Source organism: Eublepharis macularius, chromosome 11, assembly GCF_028583425.1.
Source record: "Eublepharis macularius isolate TG4126 chromosome 11, MPM_Emac_v1.0, whole genome shotgun sequence".
Classification (NCBI taxonomy): Eukaryota; Metazoa; Chordata; class Lepidosauria; order Squamata; family Eublepharidae; genus Eublepharis; species Eublepharis macularius.
In genome coordinates, this window is record NC_072800.1 from 70,871,829 (window position 1) to 70,898,080 (window position 26,252).

Below are 26,252 nucleotides of genomic sequence, written 5' to 3' on the forward strand. Positions count from 1 at the left end.
CGAGTATGAATGTTTGGTCAAGCACTTCCAACACAACACAAACTATAATATCAGTCCTATAACTAATAAGAGGCGTCCAGGCTGTAGCTCTCACAAACATTTTCCTTGCAGTCTCCAGCTGGTTCAGACTGAAAATGTTTCCTTGCACCATTTTTGGGGCAACGTTAATGAAAGCAGGGTTTGTGAGGGCACAGTAGTGACTTAATGCGTCTCCTCCTGATAGGCAAAGGTTTCCATTCCACCCTCTGCTTGTTACTAATCTCACCTGTCTTCAGCCTGCAGGTCCCACTGTGTGAGGGTTGACTAGGTAGACTGATATTTGCACAGTATGCTCTTGCAACTGTGGTGGCTGAAAGTGCCATCAAATAACAGGCAACTTGTGGCAACTCCATGGGGTTTTCAAGACAAGAGACAAACAGAGGTGGTTTGCCATTGCCTGCCTCTGTGTAGCAACCCTGGCCTGCCTTGGTGGTCTCCCATCCAAGTACTAAGCAAGGCTGGACCCTTCTTAGCTTCCGAGATCTGTCAAGTTCTGGCTAGCCTGGGCCATCCAGGCAGGTCAAGGCCTTGCAATTGTGTAACAGACGACTGTCCAACTAAGGTTTCCTACTGAGCCCTGCCCACCTTAAGGCCTGAATCCTTGCGCAGAGAGGATGCTACCTGGGTTGCCATGCTACCTGGGTTGCCCCTATCACATGACTTAAATTTCATCTTTGCCTCAGGGAGGTGAAATTGACAGAGCCTTTGGGGAGGTGAAGATGAAATTAACAAACCCTCTGAGGAACAATCCTGGATCTGTGTAGGGAGATGAAATTGTTAAGAGATGGTTTATATGTTTGTTTGTTTATGTCATTTACAGTCCCCCTTTCTCACTGAGACTCAAGGCGGATTACATAGTGTGAGATTATTACAATCAGTATCAAGGACATTTCCATAAACAATGTCATAGGATTGTACAAAGCAATAGTATTAGCAAGTATTATTATTAATAGTATTAGCAAGGATCCAATACAGAGTTGAAGAATTGCTGAAACAGAACAGAATCAATTCTAGGACTGACATTAGATAACATGAAACACAGGTAGTATATAGGAGTATGTATTCAAAACAACAGATAATATGTAAGGCAACATAGCGGTGAAGTCTATGGTCCCTAACTCATTAGCGAAGCATCTGAGACCCCCTCCCTACAATACTTCCCCCCTATCTGAGTAAAAAGCCTTTTTGATTAATTTGGTTTTGCATCGTTTGCAGAAAGCCAGGAACGTGGGGGCTTTCCTGACCTCCTCAGGCAGGCCGTTCCACAGGGTAGGGGCCACCACAGAGAAAGCCCGTGTGTGGGCTGCTGTTGATTTCGCCCATGTGCAGGGTGGCACCTGTAAGAGACCCTGTTCAGATGAGCAAAGCTGCCATGGAGGGACATACGATAGCACAGAGAGACTGTCAGTGCGTCCCACTGACTGAAAGGAGCATGCACATAAGCATACCTTTTAAAACTATGCTTCCTGGCTAATATTGCATCTCCCTACACTTGAGCATCCCCATGTAAGACGTCTCGTGTAGAGACACTCACAGAAGCATGCAAGGCTGTGATGGGAATGGCCATGTTTCCTTCCCTGTGACAAAAGGGAACAGACTTAAACCCCCATCTGCAGAGTTCTCAGAGGTTCCCCCTGGTTGAGTCACAGTGTTTTTCCCAGCGAAGGGTTCCCTTTGTTCCCTCCTTTAGTGTGTTCTCCATATATGTGATGATGGCCTGATAAGAGGGGCTGTGGCTGCATCAGTGTGCAATGGTTGGCTGTCTCCGTCTGCCTGTTGGGGGTCATCTTCTGCACGGAGCTCCATGAGTGGCGGCTTGCAGCAAGCTTGCTGTGTACTCTGGGGCAGTTGTTGGGCTGTCTTGTTGATGGGTGTTTCTGTCATGTTTCCCCTCTGTAGAGCAAAGTAGGATACTTGCCAGAGGCACCAACGACATGCTGGCGTCAGGGTTTTAGGATCAGGTTGTCCAGAGCAGTTCAACCCTTCAACCAATCTTTCAAATTGTAAAATGTAACATGCTGATTGGATCTTAGCTGAGCTCTAGCTTAAAAAAAAAAAACTCTACCTGATGGAATTCACAGTAGTTTTGTCTGCCAGGAAAGATTTAATTGAATGAGCAAAACAAGAGGACTATTTGTGAATAACTTCTCATATATATTTGACAGCGACAGTAGTGCTCTGTCTGAAAATTTAACCTTTGGCTTGGGTAGATCTGACATTACACAAAATGGCTGTTCTTCGGTCACCAGTTGCCAACAACTAATAAACAGAATGAAGCATTTTTGTTTCACAACTGCTTCAGACATTCTCTGCTTTAACTTGTATATTTGAGTGATTAGAGGCTAGATTTTGGTATTCTTCCATCACAACTTTCTAGCAGTCCTAAAATGTCTATAGTTATGTCCTGATCGGCCACTTCCACTTTCCAACATACAATACAGCTGAAACAGGGATTTGTGTCACATGGCAGAAAAATGATGACCGAGTCCTTTAGAAGCGTAAGATTTTGTTGCTTGTTTAATTCAAAGAACCATCTACAGCAACTTTGCAGTTGTTAATAATAATTTGTAGCACAATAATTGGGTGTCAATCACAGAGCAAAAGCTGATATGTTATATCCACCAAGATCACTGATGAGATACTTGCAGTGCATTCTAAAAGGAGTTATATCTTTCATTGTTCGCAGAAGGCAATGGATTTTGAAGAGTATAACTCTACTTAGGATCACACTGTAAGAATTAGGCATCCGATGTGCCAACTGGTGGTGGGCAATCTCCCGGTTGTTTATCTTCTTGTGTGCCAATTGCTGGCAACTGGTGGGAGGTTTTGGGCCACCTGCAGAGATTGCCCACCACCAGCAGGCACCCTGGGAACCTGTGCAGCGTGTGTGCTCCCAGGGGCACAATGATGTCACTTCCTGAAGTGATGCCATCGTGCTGGCCACGGGCATGCTCCTGCTCTTAGTTAGGGCCAATTTCAGCCTCAAACATGCCAGAATGAGCCCCGCGCAAAGCATGGGAGCACACCCATTGCCAGCGTGATAACATCACTTCCTGAAAGTGATATCATCACACAAACACAGGAGCACATGCGCAAAGCACGTGTGTGCAAAGAGATGCATGCTCAGGACATGAGAAGTGCGAGGTCCCCCTCTCCCGCCGGGAGGGTATAGGCACCTGGCAACTCTAATAAAAATCCATTCAGTCTCTTTATCATTTTGGTTTGGAGCAAGCCTAGGGAGAAAGTAAGCAGCTCCTGCAGAGTTTGCCTGAACCAGGGTTAGCCTTTAACTCGGAATTAAATGCAGTTTGAACGGTCCTCCCATGCTGCCAAATGTGCATCTCTATTTTCAGAAAAATGCATTTAATATCCACAACATCAGATTAATTAAAAACGGCACAGTTCTTTTAAAACAGCAGTGCAGGCTTTATTTGAGACATCTCAAGTGACCTGCCTGAAGATCAGTCTGCAAATACAATTGGAAGAAAAGGAACACCCTTTGCCAGCATATCAACAAGGTCATCTGAGAGAGCCGAAGCAGCAGCCGGGCATTTTCCCATCATGGCTGAATCCTGGCCCAGCTGAGAGACCCCTCCCCAGGGACCTTTTCATTATAGCTTAATTGACATCTGTATTGGCTTTTTAATTGCTGGAAGCCATTTTGAGAGTTCATTTTTGGCTGGCGTGCAGGGAACAATGCAATAAATAAGCAAAGAATGATTTCCAGGGCCTTTTTTGCTGTACTTGTAAAATAAGAAAAAGGACCAACTGGCTGAATCTAAAAGAATGAATTGTGTATGTGTATAATGTTGTATAATGAGGACACTGTCCTCCCATATCCCAGGATACTTCCTTTTGTCTCAGCAATAGACCCAGCTTCATTTCAACAGTAATCAATCTCAGCCCAACTATTTATTGCTTTTCATAGTACAAGTGAAAAGTGAGTCTTAATTAAAGTTAAAAGGGGTTACTAGTGCTTAAAAAGAATATGCTTCCCTGGGGATCATATAATGGTTGTGGTAAAACAAGAGACTTTGGTTTGGTCTTCAAACCGCATGCTTCATATCAGTGTTTTTAATGCTGAAACACCAGTACCAAGCAAACATTTTGACATTCCACTAATTCACATTGGAATTCTTTGAAGATTTGCTACTCCTTCAAGGGAGCAATATACCCACACTGGTTTTTTTTGAGGAGTGGGTGGGTTGAATGGTTGTTAAATAGCAGCATGTCTCTCTGTTACCCACTAGCAGATTGGGGAAATCATACCAAAAGTTAGGGTTGCGAGTCTCTGGGGGGCGGGGCGGAGGTCTCTCAGAATGATAACTGATATCCAAACTACAGATATCAGCAGGGCTTTTTTTCAGCAGGAACATAGTGGAACGGAGTTCCGGCACCGCTTGAAAATGGTCACATGGTCAGTGGCCCCACACCCTAATCTCCAGGCAGAGGGGAATTTAGAAATCTAAACTCCTGTCTGTCCAGAGATCAGGGGGCAGGGGCACCAGCCATGTGACCATTTTCACCGAGGGCAATTTAAACTTTAAAAAACTACCTCCTTGTTCCAGCTGACCCAAAGTGACGTCATTGTGCAGTCCTGAGTTCCACTACTGAGTTCCACCACCTCTTTTCCCAGAAAAAAAGCCCTGGATATCAGTTCTCCTGGAGGAAATGGTAGCTTCAGAGGGCAGACTGTGTGGTATCACATCCCGGCTGAGCTCCCCCCTAATCTAAATTTCACCCTCCACAGTCTGAGTGCTCCCAAGTCTCCAGGAATTCCTAAATTGGTAAGCCAGGGTTGACAGCCCTGCACCAGTGAATCCCAGGAGTTTTGGGAGGCAGAGCCTGGGGAGGGGGAGGCTGTTACACACACTGTGATGATGTCACTTCAAGATGACATTGAGAGCCAGTTTGGTGTAGTGGTTAAGAGCACAGGACTCTAATCTGGAGAGCTGGGTTTGATTCCCCACTCCTCCACTTGAAGCCATCTGGGTGACCTTGGGCTAGTCACAGTTCTCTGGAGCTCTCTCAGGGTGTTTTGTTGTGGGAATAATAATGGCATACTTTGTAAACCACTCTGAGTGGGCATTAAGTTGTCCTGAAGGGCAGTATATAAATCAAATGTTATTAGGATGATGATGATGATCGTTCATAATTGACATAGCCCCTATAACTCTCTAGAAATTTCCTCAGAGACAAATTACATGAGGATGCTCATGTGAAGGGAGTCGCAATGTTAGCTGGGAAACTGAGTTTTAAAAGACAGATCGGAAGGCTCTGCAGAGCCGCAAAGATCGCTCCTCAGAGGGTTTGTTTATTTCCTCTTAGCCTCCCAGGAAAGACTGTGAGGTGTTGTTGACACTGTGACATCACTTTGAAGTTCCTTTCTGCCCTCATCTTGGCTACCAGGGTGGCTAACAGATTAAAAATATACATAATAAAAACACATATATAAAAAAGCCCCATTACAACCAAACAAAAACAGATAATTAAAATGATTTAAACCACAGTGAAAAACACACATACAAAAAATCCCACGACAATTACAACATAGGGCAGGAAGAAGGAAACACAAAACAAAACAGTCTTTACCCACTGGAAGAAGATGATAACAGATGAGTGTCCCTGAGGAGGCTGCAGGGTTTTGGTGCCACAGCCAAGAAGGCCCCATCTCCTAGGGTGCCACCCGCCTAATCTCAGAAGGCTGGGGCACCTGAAGAAGGGCCTCCAAAGATGACCATAATGCTGGGCAGGTTTGTAAGGGAGTAAGTAGATGGTCTGATTACCAACACAGAAACATGTATCTTGAGAGATCTTGTGCTGTCCTGGTATTATTATTATGAGGTTAATACCACTTTACAGTGTACAGAGAGACAGGAAAGAAGATAACAGAAGGAGAAAAAAGTAGACTAATTACAAGTAGTTAGACACAGGCCTAGTAGGTGGGAGAGTGCTGGATGATGAATACGCTGTCCCACTTCAGAAAGCAGAACATTTCTACGTTATTGCATACATTTATTTATTTATTTTATTTGACTTATATCCCGCCCTCCCCATGAATGGGCTCAGGGCGGCTCACATCATTAATAAAATACAATAAGTTAATAATCAACTTTAAAAACACACTTAAAACGCACACTAAAATACTCCAGGCTACTTTTGATACAATCAGAAACCTGCATAGATCATAACTGTGGGCAGAACGCATAGCCAAGAGCAGTCATAGAAGAGGTGGTGATCTTAGGTGGAATAAGGGGGGACACCCGCTGGTCCTCAACCAAAGGCCTGGCAGAACATCTCCATTTTACAGGCCCTGCAGAACTGTAATAGGTCCTGCAAGGCCTGGATCTTCAGCAGGAGAGCGTTCCACCAGGCTGGGGCCAGGGCAGAAAAAGCTCTGGCCCTGGTGGAGGCCAGACGGATGGCCCTCAGGGTGGGGACCACCAGGAGTTGTTTGTCCGCAGAGCGCAGCGCCCTCCAAGGGATGTAATGAGAGAGGTGGTCCCACATGTATGCTGGTCCCAGTCCATGGAGGGCTTTAAACACCAAAGTTAACACCTTGAACCAGATCCAGAACTCAATTGGAAGCCAGTGCAGCTGGCACAGCACAGGATGGATATGCATTTGAATAGGCGTTCCTGTAACAGCGCTTGCTGCTGCGTTCTGGCCCAGCTTCTGGCCCAGGCCCAAGGATTGCTGCGTTCTGGACCAGCTTCTGGCTTCAGGCCCAAGGGCAGCCCAGCTTACAGTGAGTTGCAGTAATCTAGCCCAGAGGTGACCGTTGCATAGATTAGCCACGTTCTGGGATGAGAGATAGGGTGCCAGTCGCCTGGCCTGTCGGAGGAGAAAAAAGGCGGACCTGGCAACGGCCGTGACCTGGGCCTCCATTGAAAGTGTGACATCCCAGGCTTCTCACTGTCAACAAAGACTTCAGTTGTACCCCGTCGAGGGTTGGGAGCCGGGTCCCCAACCCCATTGCTCCATGACCCAGACACAGAACCTCTGTCGTCAGGGGATTCAATACACGAGGGGCAAATATCTGAACTGAATTGCCCCAGTACCATGATGGGCAAATACCTGAACTAGATGTTACATTTTTTTACAAGTGGGGTCTTGGTTTCCAGTTCAAGGCAAACGATGCCCCTCACGGCCATTTTGGGTTAGGAAAACGGTACCAGGATGGGGGAGGCTGGAGCCCTTCTTTCCCCTTCATCAAGGTCCTTTATTTGGGAACTTAGTTCACCACAACTGCAGTCTGACTGAGAGAAAGGGGCATAAGGTCGGGGGAACTCAAACACAAAATGTTACAAAAGGTAACTTCTAGTTTGGATAGAAGAGATTGTGCTTCAGAAAAAGGCAGATTCATACAAAAATACCATATCAAATAATCCTAACTCATTTTTTTCCTATTTCAAAAGAAGCATTTCCCACATTCTATCTATTTTATCTGTGCCTCTCTATTTTTTGCATTATAGTTGATTCGCCTTTCAAAGCTGTAATCCAAATGTGCTCCATTAAATCAGTCATCGCTGTCTTGAGTGATGCTTTTAGGTGCTCTGTATTCTCAAGATGCCAGCTAATCATTTCAGTAAACTTTTGCAGACTAAACAAGCACTTATGCATTTTCTCACCATATACTGCAGTTGTTTCAGGTTTTTTTAAATATAGCAGAATGGATTCTTCATTGCTACATCTCATTGTTTGCCTCAATTCAGCAGTAGTTTAATTAGACTATCAAAATCAATCTGAAGTATTTTATTAATATTTCATTGTAGAGATTCAGCTCACTTATTCCTATCATCATGAAACACTAAAGAGCCATGTTCAATCCCTAATGAACTCTTTTAAGAGTTGCACAGTGTGGAAGGAGGAAAAATCAGAGCAATAGCAAATTAATCCTAAAGTACATGACTATTTTACCTGCCGTTACAGCTCAATGCCATTTGGTGGCGCTTCATGTTGCAATGCACTAATATGAACTATTACGTCCTGTATGAAATCACAGTAATTGATAGTATAGTTCTTAATAAATCTGCTGCAAAGACATGCTATTATTGTACTTTGAGCACAAGCTTGACATTTTTGAAGCAGTATATTCAGAAAACAGTTTCACGTCACAGACAGAGGTATGCCAGGGTGCCATCAATAGAAAGGGACATCACATTTCGTGTGTTCTTATACTGTTCCCAGTAATGTGTGAGAGGTACACTTTTTTCTCACTGCATCCCTGAATGGCAGGGAGCACTAACTATTCACAGCTTCTTGCAGTTCTCAGTACACATGGTGAAAAAGGTCTTGCACATTACAGGCAAATTTGCCAACCTCCAGATGGTGGCTGGGGATCTCCCAGAATTACAACAGATCTCCAGTTTACAGGGATCAGTTCCCCTGGAGAAAATTGCTGATTTGGATGATGGATTCTATGGCATTGTATTCTGCTGAGAAAGGTCCCATCCCTTCCCAAACCCCACCATCTCCAGGCTCTACCCCACAAATCTCTAGGAATTTCCCAGGCTGGAGCTGGCAACCCTAATTACAGGCTTTATATGCTGTGTACCTATTATATCTGTAATGGTTGAAGAAGCCCTGTAGCCAATATTTCCAAAGAAATATGTATACAAATGAGTTTTCATGTATACAAATGCTGTATGAAGCTGGAAAAAGAAAGTCTGACAGTATTTGTCCGCAAAAAAAATCTGTTTGTCCAATTTTTCTACCATTGGGGCCTGGGACACAGAGTGGTGAAAGGCAGAAATTCTCACAAGAAGTAGTTTTTGTTAACACTGTCCCATAAAACACTTTGCCCTGTCTGAATCTCAGAAGGTAAACACTTTACTCAAAATGAGACAGCAGAATTTAGATTGCAGGTAGGATAGGATGTCATAGTACTGAACACTCTTCTATTTTTTTTATAAGCCTCCAGTTTTTCCCACAACAATAATTTGTGAAATAAAATATGATAGATGGGACTGTCAGGTAGAGCGAAGCCTTCCAATGATTGTAACTGCTGGAAGAGTATAAAATAATGCCCATTTACATGACTTTTTGGTAGTTGCTCCAATGCTTTGAAATAATCATATAGAAGACATTAGAAGATCAATAATCCCTTCTGCAGTTTTATGTAAGACTGAATTCTTTAGAAGGACTTTTTGGGTAAATTAAATGGGTTTTTTTGGTAAATTAAATGTTTTTAATTTTCTAGCTTTGAAAGGCAACTGCTTGGCTGTATTTTAAATACAGCTGGATATATGAATGGCTTTGAAAATATGTTTTTTACACACACACACACACACACACGTTTTAGGTAAATATTTGAAAAATAGCAGAGAAGAAAAAGTATAGGCCACATTTTGAGCAACAGTCTCTACCTATATTGAGAATCTCAACCACTTTATTAGTAGTGGTGTTTTATTAGTAGTGGTGGAAAGAATTGTCTTTTGATAATATGGCTGGGCTCCTGTTAAAATTTCTAGATCAACAGTATGGAGACAAGAGGTATGTTTTCTCCCTTGAATTACATACATTCAATGTTTACTATCTCCCAAAGACTCTGAAATCACTATATGGAATAGTAATCGCATGAAAATATAAACAGACAGAGAGAAAGACAGGCGATCTCCCTACCCATAGAGAAAAGAAAGGGTTGCCATGGCAAACAGGGTCAGAGGGATCTCGGAAACAGGAAGCAATAGATTACGAACTACATTTCCCAGCATGCTCCGTAAGAGGTGGGACCCGAGGGATCGGAGAGCTGCTGTTGGAAGACATTAACAGGACAGCCCGAGCCCTGGGCAAAGGTTAGAGGAGTCCGTCACCCTCAAGGTAGGCGCCGGGGCAGTTTTATACTGGTTGCGCTCTCATGTTATCGGGAAGGGAGGCGCAGGTGCAGCTGTCCGGTGGTGGCGACAGTCCTTTGGCCTACTTAGGTATGACGTTTGAGTCTAGAAAGTTGGAGGAAGGGGCATCGGTGGTTGTTTGTCCTTGCAACTGCCAGGTTTTGCCTGTAATGGAGAGGATGGGCTCAGGTGTGTGTTGGGAAGGCCACTCGTCCTTCTAAGAGGAGGGTGTGTTGGGCTGGATACTGAATGTGGGGTGGTCTGTTATAGTGTTCTGGGGCCAGATTGGCTGGCTGGCCGGCCGCAGGGACAGAAGATGGCTTTGCGGAGCTGATCCTTGACACCCACTGAATAGGTCTTGAGTGTGAGAGTTAGGGTGAGATCGGTGGAGATAAAATTGTTAGGAAAGGATCGTTTTGGGGGAGGCTGGGGAAATGTCAGGTATTTATTGCGCTAGACGGGGGTGTAAGAATGATGGAAAGAGCTGGGGGCCAGAGTGGGGGTTGTTGCACTTGTATGTCAAGAGCTTGAGGAGCAGGCTGGGCACTGTTTGGTGGACTAAGAAAGGGTTTACATATAAGCTGCATAACAGCTTATATGTTGCATTAAATTTAATAATTTCCGAGCGGTAGCTGCGTTAGTCTGTTGTAACAGAGCTAAGTCCAGTAGCACCTTAAAGGCTGACAAAACGTATTCTGTCTTAAATTTTTTGTGAGTCAGAGCTCACCGATTAATGAAAGCTTATGCTGGAATAAATTTTGTTAGACTGTAGGATGCTGCTGGGCTCTTGTTTAGATTTAATGTAGATTGCATGCTCCTCAGGGCAAGGAGTTGTTTACTTGTTGGTTACATCTAAATAATGATACTCTGTAAGATACTTTAACTACTCTTTCAGTGCAATCCTAAGGAGAGTTACTCTAGTCTAAGCCCTCTGATTTCAGTGGGCTTAGACTGGAGTAACTCTTCATAGGATTGCACTGTTTGTGTTAGAGAACAAGACAGGGAGATTGAAAAAACTGGTTTCCCCCCCCCCCCCCGCACTTTTATAGTACTTGTCATCTACTTTGCTGTTTTGAGAATACAAAATTGGAAGTGGTATCAGATGTGTTACCCATTAAAGTTGCAGTTCCATGAACACAATTGGGACTTAACTTCTGAATAAATATGCCTATAATGGGGCTGTGTGATTTAAGTATGTGGAATGTGCAATACAGACCGGAGGAAAACTAACTAAGGAAAGAGAAAACAAATGGAGAAATTGATAACATGTAGAAAGTGAAACCATTGTGTGCATATTTTGGGGGTTTTGAGTGAATATTTTGGAGACCAGTGTATATTTTGGGTTTACTTGCACCGTAGGCTCTCATCCCTCCCATCCCTGCATATTTTCCAGTGTTTCACAATTAAAAATAGGTATTCTCTTAGATACTTCTGACCTTGGATCACTACCTAAGCCCTCTCACCACTCACTATTACAGGTTCCTAAATGCTGTTCTCTGCCTGTTGTGTTTTACACTGCTGTAGCCTATTCTGTACTAGTTTCCAAAGCAGGTGTGTTTGTAAAGTGGCCATACTAGTATTTAAAGACAACTACAACAAGAAATGTTTAATCTTCCACTGGATCTGGTTGTTCGGCGGATGCAGCTGAAAATGCATAACATTTTCTGTAGGTCCAGAGGAGTTCGCTGTGTTAGTCTGTAGCAGCAAAATCCAGCAAAAAAAAGAGTCCAGTAGCACCTTTGAGACTAACCAATTTTACTGTAGCATAAGCTTTCGAGAACCACAGTTCTCTTCATCATGCATCTGACTTATGCTACAGTAAAATTGGTTAGTCTTAAAGGTGCTACTGGACTCTTTACTATTTTCTGTAGGGATAGACAACTCTTGGTGGTGGAAGTTAAGACCCTTGAACAGTTTCTTAAAAGGCACCCCCGCTGACAAAATAAGGACACTGTTTCAAAAAGGTTTCATCTCTGTGTTTTATCATTAAACTCGTTTTCAAATTTTCTACTGCTGTACCTTATTATGTCTGTTCATTGAATATCCTGACTGCGGATCATGTTGTATTTTGCTCAGTCAATGTCCTAGCTGTTGATTATACTTTATTCACTTGCCCTGTAATCCGCCTTAGGTCTCAGTGAGAGAGGCAGACTGTAAGGCAGACAGGAGTGTACTAGGAACAGTTAACCAAACACTAGGAAAAAACAGCGGCAGCTAGCAGTGAAGGTGGTGGTGGGGTGCTTGATGGAAGCTGAGGGGAAGTGTTTGCATGAGGAAGAAGTGATACCGTCCATAACTCCATGAGGGGACTCTGATGGAAGCTTTTTTTAGTCAGGAGAGGTGGGAAGCAAGAGGGATTCTGAGGAAGAAGTGAGGCGGGTTAGTGCTTTTCTTTCCCCGGCTGAAGGAGAGGGTGGAGGTGGAGCCTCAAAGCCATGGCCCTCGCTAGATCCGGCAAACATCTTGGGTTTATTTGGCTGCAGGCCCCTCGATTCTGGTGGACACAATCCAGGACTCAGCTGAGCAAGAAAAGAGGACATGGCGGAGACTGAGAGCAGCGGCTCGGTGCATGAGACTCGCTTCGAGGCGGCTGTAAAGGTGATTCAGAGCTTGCCCAAAAATGGTAAGTGAAGGAGGGCAAGTGATGGGGGGGGGGAGAAAATGAGAGCTGGGACCCTCTACGCATTCAAGCATTGCCCCATTTGTGTGTTCTTCAGAAAGGGAACAGAAAATTTTCATCCTGCCCTGGTTCTGTTTTCGCGTCCCCCCCCCCCCAGGGAAAAAATTGCATGGCATCTTCTTTATGCTACATTATTAATGCAATCCTAAGAAGAGTTACTCCAGTTAAGCTCATTCAGTGGTCTTACACTGGAGTAACTCTGCTTGATGTTGCACTGTAAGAGGGTTTAATGGGGAGCAGGAATGCTTTCCTGACAACTCTGGCTCGTCAACCCAGCCTTACCAGTTGATCTTCTCTGAATGGAGATGTAACTCCCAACTGATCCTTCTGCAAAGTTTATGGAGAGAGGGACAGGGTCTGTCAAATCACTGGAAAGAGAGAAACGGTCTATCAAATCAATTGCGCCAGAATAAAGGATAGTATGTTAAGGGGAATGTTCTTCAAGAATATTTTCTTAATGAAAAGCCACCTCTGGATGCTCCTTCCCTTTTCTGCCTAGGCAGTGATGCCATTCTGTTGTCCTTTACACCTTGGGGCCCATGCACATTTACAGTGCAAGTTCTTAAACTTGACTAGAGAGCTGGGCTGGAAAATCCCAGGGGGTATAAATATTATCCTGGCACCTAAGAAACCTTCTGGCACATCCAGTCTCCATCTAGAAGTCTATCAGGTTTTGCAAGTTTCAAGTGTTTTTCCAGCTCTGCTTGAGAAGAGTGTGTGTATGCGTATTGCTTTTGGTTAAAATAAAAATTACATGGTGTCATCTTTTTTTGTTGCATAAAAGTTTTTTTTTGCCTTCAGCATGCTTGATTCACACTTAGTTTTGTATCAGTAACAGTTTGTGGGTGTAAATAATCTGGGTATCAAATTCTATTTCTTTTCCCACTCCACCCCATTGTGAAATGGTTGAAGTAGCACAGGAATCCAAACCACTGAAAGTACACATTTTTAATTTGTACATTAATGAATAAGAGTTAAAGAGTATAAGACATTTCTCTCTTCCCTTGAGAATGATTATTTGCAATTCTAATATTATTATTTTCCCTAGGATCATTCCAACCAACAAATGAAATGATGCTCAAGTTCTATAGCTTTTATAAGCAAGCAACCCAAGGACCTTGTAATATTCCAAGACCTGGATTCTGGGACCCTATTGGTCGATATAAATGGTAAATATCATGCAATAGAGGATATTTTAAGTTGTGTAATGTAATGTGGTGTACATCTTGCGTTAGGCCAAAAGATGTGGGTTGTAGCCTAGCAGCTTACCACACCTCTCAGCTAAGTGCAAAGCCTTCCCATGGAGAAAGACTCTACACTTACCTGTGTCGTAGTAGAATGCAAGCATATATGTATACATACCACCAATGACACATAGCTTCTCTATTCCTCTCTCCCTTTTTAACATGAGGCATGCTGCCATTTTTTACATTCTGGCTCCACCGTCTTTATCCACTTAGGGACAAATGTGCGTGCTCTCTTGTATCTTGTCTTATAAGCAGGATTGCCTGAACTGTGCATAATATCCTTGCTATTTCTTTTCAAAATGTAATAAAAGATACCACTAGAAACAAGACTTATGTCTGTGTTCTACCCAGCATTCATGTTTTTGTGCTGAAACATAGATTTTTGTTTCCAGAACAAAACTAACTGTGGAAAGTCACAGAATCAGGGGTACAATAAGAATGAATCTGTAAAGTTTCATCACAAACTGGCCTAATTTTAAGTGTTCTGACAGTCTTTGTGAAATCCCTTCTAGGGATGCTTGGAATGCTTTAGGGGATATGCCTAAAGAAGACGCTATGATTGCCTACGTTGAAGAGATGAAAAAGGTGAGAGTTGCTGGGGTGTGGAAGAAAACAAATCTACAGTAATTTTGTTTTCATACTCTGCAAGGCAAAGAGAGAACTTTCTTCTCACCAGGCTTCAGAATTGGAAGAGTTTATCTGCTCCCCTGAGAGCCAGTTTGGTATAGTGGTTAGGAGCATCAGGACTCTAATCTGGAGAACCAGGTTTGAGTCCCCAGTCCTCTGCTTGAAGCCAGCTGGGTGACCTTGGGTCAGTCACAGCTCTCTCAGAGCTCTCTTAGCCCCACCCATCTCACAGGGTGATTGTTGTGGGGATAATAATAACATACTTTGTAAATGGCTTTGAGTGGGTGTTAAGTTGTCCTGAAGGACCGTATATAAATCTAATGTTGTTGTTGTTATTATTAGAAGAAATGTCTTGCTGAACAATCAGAAAACATGAAAAGGTAAATTCGGTTTGAGTTCGTTTTTTTAAAATCCTGTGCAGTCCTGAGTAGGAGAAGTGGTAATGTTTGATGTTGCAATTAAAACTTGTGGAAAATGTTGTAACTAGTTCAGGATTTATATTATGCTGCTGCTGTGGAACTGTTGCAATGACTTTCAGACGTGCCATTAACTGAATCACTGATCTGCTATTCACAAGCTTTTGGTGTTCGTGCAGATTCTTGAAACTATGCCAATGACGGAGAAGGTTGAAGAACTGCTGCATGTATTAGGTCCATTCTATGAAATTGTAGAAGACAAAAAGAACAGGGGATCTGGCATCATATCAGGTTGGGATATAAAACTACTTATCATTGCCTTATTGACTGTGAGTTGTGTTAAACTATCATTGGTGTAATATGTTTTGTTTCTGTTAACTGGAGTTTTAAATGCAACGTCTTATTCCTTTTCCACAGCAGCCCAACAAGGACTGCTTAAAAAGGCACGGGGATGCAAATGCCCCTGCTGCCATTCTCAGGTTCTAACATTTCTGCAAAAGTGCCCAGGCTTTCCATAACTAGTTCTTAAATTTGTAAATATTAAACAGGGCTGTATTTCTAACCAACCCTATTCTTTGTTAGGGAAAAATTAGTTGGAAAAGAAGCTTATATGAACTCTTGACATTGTTCAGAGGAATGAGCAGCTGCATGTCTCCGTAGCAAATCCTACAGCAGTGGGGGGGGCGGGTTTGTAGTGCATTGGCAAATGTTCTCATCCACCTGCGGTGGAAAGTTCCTTCAAGTCATAGCTGACTTATGGTGACCCCTGGTCTGGGTTTTCATGGCAAGAGACTAACAGTACCATTGCCTGCCACTGCAACCCTGGTCTTTGTTGGAGGTCTCCTAACCAATTACTAACCAAGGCTGACCCTGCTTAACTTCTGAGATCTGATGAGATCAGGCTCACCTGGGCTATCCAGGTCAGGGTCGCATCCACCTATAGGTTGCAAATCATATGTCAAGATTTATTTTAACACTTACTCCTCTTTTATTACTTAGAATGAATGTGCATTGAAGGGAAGATGGGTCTGAGCTCTCTGAATAGGTCATTGTACTTATTTTTCCACGTGCATATGGTTTCAGTGTATGCAAATGCATACCTTCAAGACCCCTGTGTTCAGTTTGCATGTACTAAACCAGGAAAATACACATCATTGCTCTTGTCAAACATGATGGTGACTGCACACATCAGGAGAGTCATAGTGTGTGCTCTCATTATGTGCGGTCGCAGCACTAAAATCAAATGTCTGAAAAGGGCTACTGTTGGCCTAACTATGGACATGTCATGAAATAATCTCATGAAATCATGAACTGTGTGTTTTAAGCGACATAAAGGGTAATACACCCTTTTCTGAAAAACCAACCATCTGTTTGGCGCTGTATGCCACACGCACTGATGCAGTTCACTACATTGTTATGCAATTTGGACATTAAACGTAACTTGATTTCACTTGGATTAAAATGCTGTTTACATTTAGGTAGTCTGTGAAACTAATCAGATTATCCTGTGTTTTGTCAACCTTCTTTGATTTGAAAGGGATAGCGGGAATGAAGGTTTTTTTAAACTTTGTTTTTGAAAAGGCAGGCACTGCTTAAAAAAAATAATATGTATTAAGGGATTTAAGGTGCTTGCCTGCCAGTTGGACTGATCAGCAAAAAGGTAATGTAAGCAGCATATCAAGGCCGCCGAGCAGCATAATCTCTCGTTACTTGGCACAATACGCAGAGCGCTGCCGACCCACTTACAGTTCTTCCGGTCAACAAAACTAAAAAATCTTTAGGTGATAAACGAAACTTTTGTTTATAAAGTACACAGATATTTTCAATTTTGCAGTGAATCTGGAGTAAGTAGTTGAGAATGAACCATCTTTGCAGAGCTAAAACATGAATACTGAATTTCTTTGCGGTACGTCACAGCAAATGTTAGAATAATAATGTAAAAACATCTTTTAAATTTATTGAAGTTGTCACTGTCCTACCACGATTGAAACTGAGGTATGCTTTTGTGGAAAAATTAATTAACTAAACTGTGTATCTGATCTTCATTTGTTCACAGACATGCTGTGTCTCCAAACTTCCTCCTTAATTGCTAAATAGTTCTGTCTGCATGAAAGTTTGTCCATTTGTTTTATAGTTCTTTTGGGGGCCGTTGCCTCTATAGAAAGAATGTTGTTCTTAATGGACTTACTAGGAGAGAACATGGCAGACCTGCTCCCTTAAATGTGTTTCTAACCTGTTCTGGATAAAGCATGTCCTGACTTGGGTGGCCAGGCTAGCTCAATCTAGTCAGATCTCAGAAACGAAGCAGGATTGGTTTTCGTTAATACTTGGATGAGAGATCACCAAGGAAAATCAGGGTCGCAGTGCAGGGGCAGGCAATGGCAAAGCACTTCTGTTAGTCTCTCCCCTTGAAAACCCCAGCAGGGGTTGCCATAACTCTGCGGTGTCTTGATGGCACTTTATACATGCAGATAAAGCATAAAGATAGTTTTATGTGGGGAGCCATGTTGGTATGCAGTAGAATAGCAGGATCTGAGTCCAATGGCATCTTAGAGACCAACAAGATTTTCAGGGTATAAGCTTTTGAGAGTCAGAGCTCCCTTCCCCCCCACCTTCAATACTGGAAGTGAACCCAGCTGGAACGAAAGCTTTGGAGGGGTAAACAGCAGGCACTAAAAAGGTTTAACACCCCTAATAGGCAGTTTCCACACAGGAAAAGGCTCGTGTGGTTTCCTCAGTGCCGATGCGACCGCTGATACAGCACTGTAGCAACGGGGCTTCCATGTGGCAGATATTCCTCACAGTTTCTCTACCCTCAGCAGCAGCCATTTCCCCCTCCCCTGGGCTACTGCCATTTTTCATTTTTTAAAATTGGCAATTTAATATTGTTATATCAGTACCCTATTATAACAGTAAGTGTACTAGGATTTGTGAATTCCCAGCTTTCATCTTTGAAACAGTAAGTCTCTAGTACCTTCCATTGCTGAGATATGCCTTTCTTCTTTCTCAGCTTACTTTTTAAAAATCCCTCACCCTTACTGGGGGACTGGCAGCCCTACACCAGGCCAAAATGTTTCTGTTTATCCAAGCTTTAAATTAAAGGGTTTTTTTTTTTAAATACTATTTTATACTGGAATCTTATTTTAAGCTGTCAGTGGTCTGTTTTTATGGTTTGTTTTTATGCTGGGCTGGGTTTTTAATGCTGGATTTAAATTAATATGAATTAATATTAATGTTGTCCCCCCATGGGTCAGTAATGACTTGGTGCTTGCACAACGGATTATCTTTACCTTTTTATTTTGTAAGCCACCTCAGGCAAGTTCCTGGAGAGGCAACACAAACATTTTCTAAATAAATAAATATAATGGTATATCAATATAATTATATGGAATTGCTGATTTTAAAAAGTTTCCCTCATTGTTGGGGGAGGAAATAGCCACTATAGGGTCAGGGTTGGGGGAAATGGCTACCATGTGGGCAGGAACTTTCTGACCCACATTGCAGCCACCTTGGCTTTACTATGATTTGTCCCGAAATGTCAGAGCAAAGCAGGTTGGAGAATGAGTGGAGAAAAGCCAGGGAAAGCCAAGGGTGCACCAATATAGTATGATGGTGTGGGAAAGCAGAGAAAATACTCACTTCCCAGTAGCATTGAATCCAGGGCAGATAGCCCATGAGGAAATGGCCATAACTCCCTTTTGTTCTTTGAGTTGGATCTGCTCCGAGCTTTGTATGTTACTTAAAGTTGTAGTTAAAGAGAAAAGTGTGCTGTGGTTGCCAGTGTCCAGGTGGCACCTGGAGATCTCCTGGAATTATAACTGATCTCCAGACTATAGAGAACAGTTTCCCTGGAGAAAATGGCTGCTTTGGAAGGTGGGCTCTATGGCATTATGCCGTGCTGAGCTTCCTCCGCTCGCCAGATCTCCAGGAATTTCTCAACAGTTTGTAACTGTAGTTGCTATCTGTGCAAAATTAATCTGCTTAGGTTTGCACTGTTTGTTTTAAGACCCATGTGAATGGTCAGGCTATATAGTAGACTGAAATGAACCCCACCCCCCACCCCCCAAAGCAGCAGAAAATGCACCAAAATTGTGTGAGAGCATGGGTGGAGCGGACAGGCCCATTTGTGTTAGTGTTGGCACAGATACTAACCAGTAGATGCCCATATTGGCTGCAGAGTCACCTTATACACAATCACTGCAACAGCCTCATAGGCAGTGGCTGCAGGAAGGGGTTGTATTTAAGTTAACCAGCACTGAAAGTACGGCTGGAGGGAAGGTATGGCCTGTATCCAAGGCCACAGAAGACTTTTTGTTATGTTCCTGTTGCCTGTACTCAAGCTCAATTATGGTCACAGGAAGGGAAAGGATGGTTTTAATTTGGAGTAATTTTACTGGTGGACATTAGTATGCTTTTGGGATGCACAGAAGTCTTTTACCTCCCCAAATGGAAGTTGCTTTTTGCAAGAACTTTATTCAAAGCTGAACTTCTTAGTTAAGAATGTAATATTTTAAAGGGTAAATAGTAAATTATTTTGAAAATAAGGGGCCTTTTAATATTTACTAGGAAAACTTAATCCAGTAGAGCAGCTAATCTTGTTTTATGCATCATTACATTTAAACAAATGGCTCTTAGAAAGGAACCTGTTGTTTTGAGACCACAGAAGTATGAAATGTTGTTCACAATTTGCAGTCTTCCAAAAAGTTAATGGTCTGTGCAAATGGGAGGAACTTGGGGAGCAATTGTTCTTGCAGGTTCTGTGCCACAAACCTTGTTTTGAAGACCTGGTCTTGTGCTCATCTGTTTTCAAAAGAAAGGAGCACAGGTTTTTCTCCAAGGATGAACTCACTCTGTCAACAGCTGACTGACATATTATTTACAGGTACATAAAAACACTAGACTTGAAAGAAAAATGTGGTTCCCACATCCAGCATGAGAGGCCAGGGCTGCCTACCTGCATGAACATAGTGGTAGCCTTGGAACAAGCATGTGGACTGTTGCTTGCATTTGCTGAGTTCTGCAAAAGGAAACGGGCAACGTCTTGCTTGCCCCTCTTGGGGCTTTGAAAGGGAAGAATTTCAAGTTCCGTAGCACTATTTGACAAACCTGGCACGCTTCTTGGAAAGCTAAACTGAATGACTTGCTAACAGATTACATTCCTGACTGAAATACACAACAGGGCCCTTCAAAACTACTTCTGAACTGTGGTGGAGTTTTCCGTGCATCCAGTTTCAACGGTGCCAAAGAGATTGAAGCAAAAGATTAACGTGGACTATGGACTTGCAGTGCTGTGTACCAATATTTTGTTTTAGGAAAAATAGAAAGCTGGCTGATAAAGAAGCTGGCAGCATGACCATAACATGGAAGTAGGGGGTTGCTTTTTTTTTTAACTTAAAAACGTGGATGTTTAGGAAGAGTTACTACAAGGGAATAAAAATGCATGTCAGAATAATAGAATTGCTGTGTGACCAAAATTCTAAGACTTCATCCTTTTTTCTGTAGATCACCATCCACCCTGACCTCATGGGAAACTACTGTTGTAGACTGATAGGAGTTTTAAAAGTAGCTGCTGTAATTAACAATGAAAGTTGATTGTTCAAAGAAAAAGTCCAAACATTCTTTGCATGAGCCTAAGCAGCCGTTTGGAGCCTCTTGCCTGCATAAAATAATATAAAACGCTGCCTCCAAAGAGTTAGTTGTCAAAAATGGTTTCTTCCAAGAACAGCCTTTTGACTAGTATAGCTTCTTGCACAAACAATCTTTTGTCTGTAAACTGATACTTTTTTCCCCAAATAAAAATGCCTTGCAGTAACAAAGTAGATATATGGGAAGCTTGATATAATGGCTGTTTTCACACTGCTTACCAGCCACGGAACATCATGCCAAGCTTCCAGAACAGCGTCTTCCTGGCGTAATTTCGCACAAAAACGGCAGTTCTTGCACGAAATTCCGCCAGGAAGACGCTGTTGTTCCAGGAGCTTGGTGCGATGTTCCGTGGCCAGTAAACAGTGTGAAAACGGCCTGTGTTTAGTACTTGCTGTAAAATATTTGGAGGTACACACCTCCGATTTTCTCCCCTCCCGCAACCTCAGTGGTGCTGTTTCAGTATGTCAGACTTCTTATGGGCCCCATTAGGGTGGCTTTCCATTTGCCAGGTTTTTACACTATCAGAATTTCAGTAACATAATTAAACTGTGCCAAATAAGCTAGTGCGCATGTATGTTCTAATGAGGTGCCTAGGAAGAGGCAGCACCTGTTGTTACACTTGCTTGAGTGTTGGCGAAGAATAATTGCACTTAGGGCAGATTTCCAGTGCAGATAAAACTATGGCTTGCCAAGTCTCCATAGGGCTGTACCAATTTTCTTGATGAAAGGTTCTTGCGCAATTCAAGCAGTAGGTTTTCCACATAGTCTTCAATGATGTTTCTATGCTGGTGTTGTTGAGTCACCTGATCTTTGATTGCAAAATCAGCCACCGTTACATTTTGAAGCAAACTAGTCTGTATATTGTTTACAGTGTTTGTTGTACAATATTACTGTCTTCAAAGGAGGCTCACTTTAGAAGATGCGTAATGTTTGTAACATGAATGCTAAGTACAGCACTGCCAGTGTTCAAAGCATTTTATACATTAAATTTGTTGACATCCTTAAAATAATTATGTAAAGTACACCACTATTACCCCATTTTGTTTGGAAAACAAAAAAGTCTTTCATCATAATAGTTACTAATTGTTTAATTTCCATTCCCACTCTGTTTGGCTTATTTCATTGATGTGTCTTTAAGAACTCTCCCCTTTTCTGCTCCTTACTGAAAAAAATTACCAGAGCAGGCAGAAGATGGGTTCCTTCATTTCCTTATTGAGGTGTGCCCTCTGGGACCTAGAATTCCGTCTGTGACGACTGTCTAGATATTATGAGATTCTTTGTTAATCTAGTCCGGCTTTCGTATGTGCTATAATCAGAAGTATTACAGCTTTCTTGTATACCCTTTTTCATTTGACCACAATGATTTATATAATAGAATCATTTCTGTCTACACAAACCTATTTAGAAATGGGGGGAAAGAATGCCAAGGAAGTCTCAAGATATGCTCTGTAAGAAAATGTGCAAGCATGGTGTCCTTTGCACCTCTCAGCATTGCTCAACGGAAAACTTGTTACAAACAGGAGAATGTTTAGATTTTAGATTTATAACTTGGTAAAAGGACAGATACATTTGTTCATCAGTTCCATTGTCAGGATTGCCATTTCTGGATCCTCCTTGTATTTTTACAGAGGTGAGAGAGGCCGCTTTTCTTACGCGAGTATCACATGAATGTATATGGAAAAGTGTGCATGCTGTCATATGCTTTGAACACGTGCTTATTTTGGCATACAGCAAAAAGGCATGTGAATTGGTTGTATTTTTGTTTCTGCGTGGCTATGAATGAGTTTCTAAACAATTGTCCTTCCATGTAAGAAAAAGCCAAGCCTGTGTTCATTCTTGGTACAATGGGCATCCACCCAAAGAATAAAAGAGAAATGTTTTGAAAGTGTCTTTGATGATTATATTCTTGGCAGTCTGAGAAATCTTTAATCTGCTCCAGCACTTAGAAGTTAGTGGTCAAAAACCCAAGCTTGGATGAAGTACATTGAACTTAACTAAGTATAAATGATATGAAGAGGAAGAAAATAAATCCATTGCTCAGTTCAAATGTATTGAAGGATCACGGTTGGATTTTAATGGCACAACATGAAAGAAACAATCAGGATATCAGAACTTGAAGGAGAAGGTCAACAATCGGAAACAAGTTAAACCCATTAGGCTCACTAACATCCCTTCAAGTCGAAGAATGGATCTTCCCCAGCTTATAAATACCAGAATGTTTCTCTGTGGTTCTCACTGGGTGGGGCTGGCTGCATTCCTGCAGATAAACTAAATCTACTCTTTAATCTGAATGCTTTAAGGAGAGATCTCCAGGCCTCACCTGGGGGTTGGGAAGCCTACATTGATATAACTGTTACTGGCTTAGTAATCCTACATAAATATCACTGCAGTTAATAGAACACAATGGGTTGTACCTATGTTATTTAGGCTAGAGTTCCAAATAAAAAAGAGTCAAGAAATGACAGGAGTTAGTTGTCGCGTAAGAACTACTTTGTACTTCTATGATTTCATTTGTTGTAATACTGTGTTATGAGCAAACAGTGTGTTTGATAGAGATAATAATTGATGGCATATAGAAAGAAATGTTTGATTCAAATGGTTGTTTGTACAAGTCTCCCACTCATATATCTAGCCCTGTACTTATGCAAATGGTTTACTTTAGTCCCTCGCTGTTGTAAATGAAAATAGTTTTTTTTTAGTTGAGTATCTAGTGGCTGGTTTCACACAACAAATACCTAAATGTTTGTTGTGGAATTACCTTTTCATATTTATTGATTTCCCCAATGGGGACCCAAAGTGGCTTTCGTCATTCTCCTGTTCTCTCCTTTTTGCACGCAAGTTGAGGCCTTTTGCCCAAAGAATGCGTTAAAAATGTTGCATTGTAGCTTACCTTCTTGCTGTTCTTGGGGGCAATGAGTCCCCAAGCTCCAAAGATCTGAAGAAAACCCTTGACAGCGTAGGCATTGAAACAGATGATGAATGTGTGAACAAGGTCATTCATGAGCTGAATGGGGAAAGCACCAAAGATGCCATTGCCCAAGGTAACGCCAGCATGCCAGCAGGTGGGACTTTAGCAGTCTCTGCTGGAGGCCTATAGCTCCTGCTGCTGCTGAGGGGAAGAAAGAAGAACAGAATGAACAATCTGATGATCATATGGGATTTGGATTGTTTGACTAAAATTTTATTAAGAGTTATTCTGTAATAAATCTAGTTTAAAGACAACCCCGCCACCCAATTCTCCTGTTCTCCATTTTATCCTCACAACAACCATGTGAAGTAGGTTAGGCTGAGAGTGACTGGGCCAAGGTCACCCAGCAAGCTTCCATGGCAGAGTAGAGATACAGCCCTGGGTCTTCCAGACCCTAGCCTGTCACTCTAACCACTACACTACACTACATCACTGCTACAGAGAACTTGGTAGGACTCACAGAAGTGTGGTCTCAGAACAGAACTGACATTCGGATCTTGCCCGTACAGTTTCTAGCAGTATTATTACTAGTAATCTTCATATTAGACTCTGTATTGTTAGCAATGAAATAGGGAAGATGTTGCCATTAAATGGATAGTAAGAAAATTGTTCATTTGCAGGTGCTGTGCGTTGAGCTGCAGCTGGGAAAGTAAAATCTGGTACACGTTTGAGAACTGGGTTTTTTTTTAGTACAGTCAGAAAACTTTTTTATCTGGAATTAATTCAAACAACTTGAATTTGAAAGCTTCCAGTTGCTATAGTAAATATGTATTCTCTCAAAACTTGTTTTTAGGCCCTGGAACGGCCGTAACGTCTGTGCCAGCTGTGAATGGTAAATCTGAGAGCAGTGACAGTGGAGCAGAGTCAGAGGAGGAAGTAGTCCAGGAAGAAACAGAAGAATTAAAGGAGACTGTAGAAGGTGTGCTTTTATTTCTTTTCACTTTTCCACTTCTGATTTTGTACCTTTTCAGTCTCTGTCAAGTGGATTTTGGCTGCTGTGCAACATGAGAAGGCGGCATGCCCGGCTGTTTCTGTCAAAGTAGATTGTATTACAATCTCTGTTGTGCATGAAAGAGAGCTTGTTCTTTCTGCCAGATCTTCCCTTCTGGTTCAGCCCCTGTTGCTGCATTTCATGCTGTTTCAGAGAATACCCTGAACCTCAAAAGCAGCTTCTCGAGGTGCGCGCGCACACATGTGCATGTGCTGGTGGCTGCAGGATGAAGGCAGTAAAGATCTGCTCTGCAAGCAAAGAAATTCCCTCATTATAATGTGAAAACTGCTTAATTCATTTCCCCCTCCTCCATCCCATGTTCAGCGTTGAGTACGGGCAAGTATTTCAAAATGTCTTGTATGGGATACACACAGGCACTTCAACAACAGTATGTTGAGAGCCAGGATGCTACAGAAGACAATAGTGCAGAGGCTGAATGCATGACGTAGGTACAAACTGCGAATAAGCCGTGTTCAGACTGCTGATTTGCATACTTTATCCTCTATCCAATATATCTGAGAAATTTAGACTGCTCAGCCAACCATAAGATTTCCATAAATTTATCCTGGTAATAAAATAAAGATGGTGTACCAAATGTGGGTAATGTGCCTTCCTCATAAAAATTAGTCAATTAGTTCTTGGAGATTTGCACAATGAAGGAGGAGCCTGTCAGGACGTAGCACTGTCCCCAGCAAAAGCCGCTACAGCACTGGAAGTCAGATCTTCATTTTGCTTCCCTGTTTATAGATGAAGTGCCAAGTACAATGTATAACAATATTACTGTATGTTGCCACTTTTTAGTCTGGATGATAAGTGAAATCATGGTTCCAAATCTTACTAATTTTTCTCATATAGTCCTATACGGAAACTTTAAATGTCATAAGGCTTGGTCCCTGGAACCAGTTTAAGAATCCACACTTAAGGATGTACTTCAGCATTCACTTGCCTGGTAGTAAATTCCTATTCAACCCAGTGAAACTCACTTCTGAATAAACATGCACAACTAGGGCTGAATGCCATATTTTAACAGTCTATTATTTTTTAATGGAAGGATATATAATAGTGGCAAGAAAAAAAGGAGTAGCATTTAATTGTAGATCCTGAATTTAAAATCCTATCTCTTTTCTTTTTTCAAAGTTAAATAATTAAATATTCACGTAAGTGGCATGATTAAGAATTTAGCCTTGCATGGACTTACTTTATAATAAGTTCCACTGCATTCAGTGGGACATTTCTGAGTATGTAGACGTAGAAACTGGCTCCATGGATTAGTTTAAGGTTACATGGCAGCAGTGCAGCTTCCTTCCATCCTTTTTAATTAATGTAAACTCTGAAAAAGTAATACAGGTTTTATTGTTAATTAATTTATTCTGCTGATGCCCTTTTTCTGGTGGATTTAGAAGTCTGTTTACCTGTACAAAAGGAAAACCCAGTGGTCTTAGAAGCAAACTTAGCCTCTTGATCATTAATCCAAGTAAGAACCCACAGTGAAGTCTACTTAATGTGTGCCTGGGAATACTATTTTAAATGTATCTCTGCCAGCGAATCAAAACAAAGTTACATGAGAAACGGGGCAAAGCACCCAGACCAGATTTTATCCCTCCTGAATTGTTCCTAATGAACCCTGACTGGTGGGGGGCTTGTTTAGCTCCCATATTTTCATCAATAAATAGTTCAGGTTCCATGCCATCTGACTGGAAGCGTTCAATTATAATCCCAATTTATAAGAAAGGTAATAGGTCCGACCCTCATAACTATCGTCCTATAAGCCTACTTTCTATTCCAGGGAAAATCTTTGCGGC

General features: G+C 42.1%; 1 protein-coding gene and 1 pseudogene across 3 annotated transcripts in view; both read left to right on the forward strand.

Annotated features, from left to right (window-relative positions):
- Nucleotides 1-9,778: 9,778 nt before the first annotated feature.
- ACBD5 (acyl-CoA binding domain containing 5) overlaps nucleotides 9,779-26,252 on the forward strand; it is a 32,522-nt gene continuing 16,048 nt past the window's right edge. For 2 of the 3 annotated variants that reach the window (XM_054991019.1, XM_054991021.1), the window contains exons 1-6: nucleotides 9,869-9,965; nucleotides 12,359-12,498; nucleotides 13,604-13,724; nucleotides 14,315-14,387; nucleotides 15,025-15,136; nucleotides 24,253-24,378. In XM_054991019.1, the coding sequence (XP_054846994.1) occupies nucleotides 12,414-12,498; nucleotides 13,604-13,724; nucleotides 14,315-14,387; nucleotides 15,025-15,136; nucleotides 24,253-24,378 (517 nt within the window). In that variant the 5' untranslated portion in view covers nucleotides 9,869-9,965; nucleotides 12,359-12,413. The other variant, XM_054991020.1, reaches the window with a different exon arrangement.
- Nucleotides 21,411-23,668, forward strand: LOC129337711 (60S acidic ribosomal protein P2-like; annotated as a pseudogene).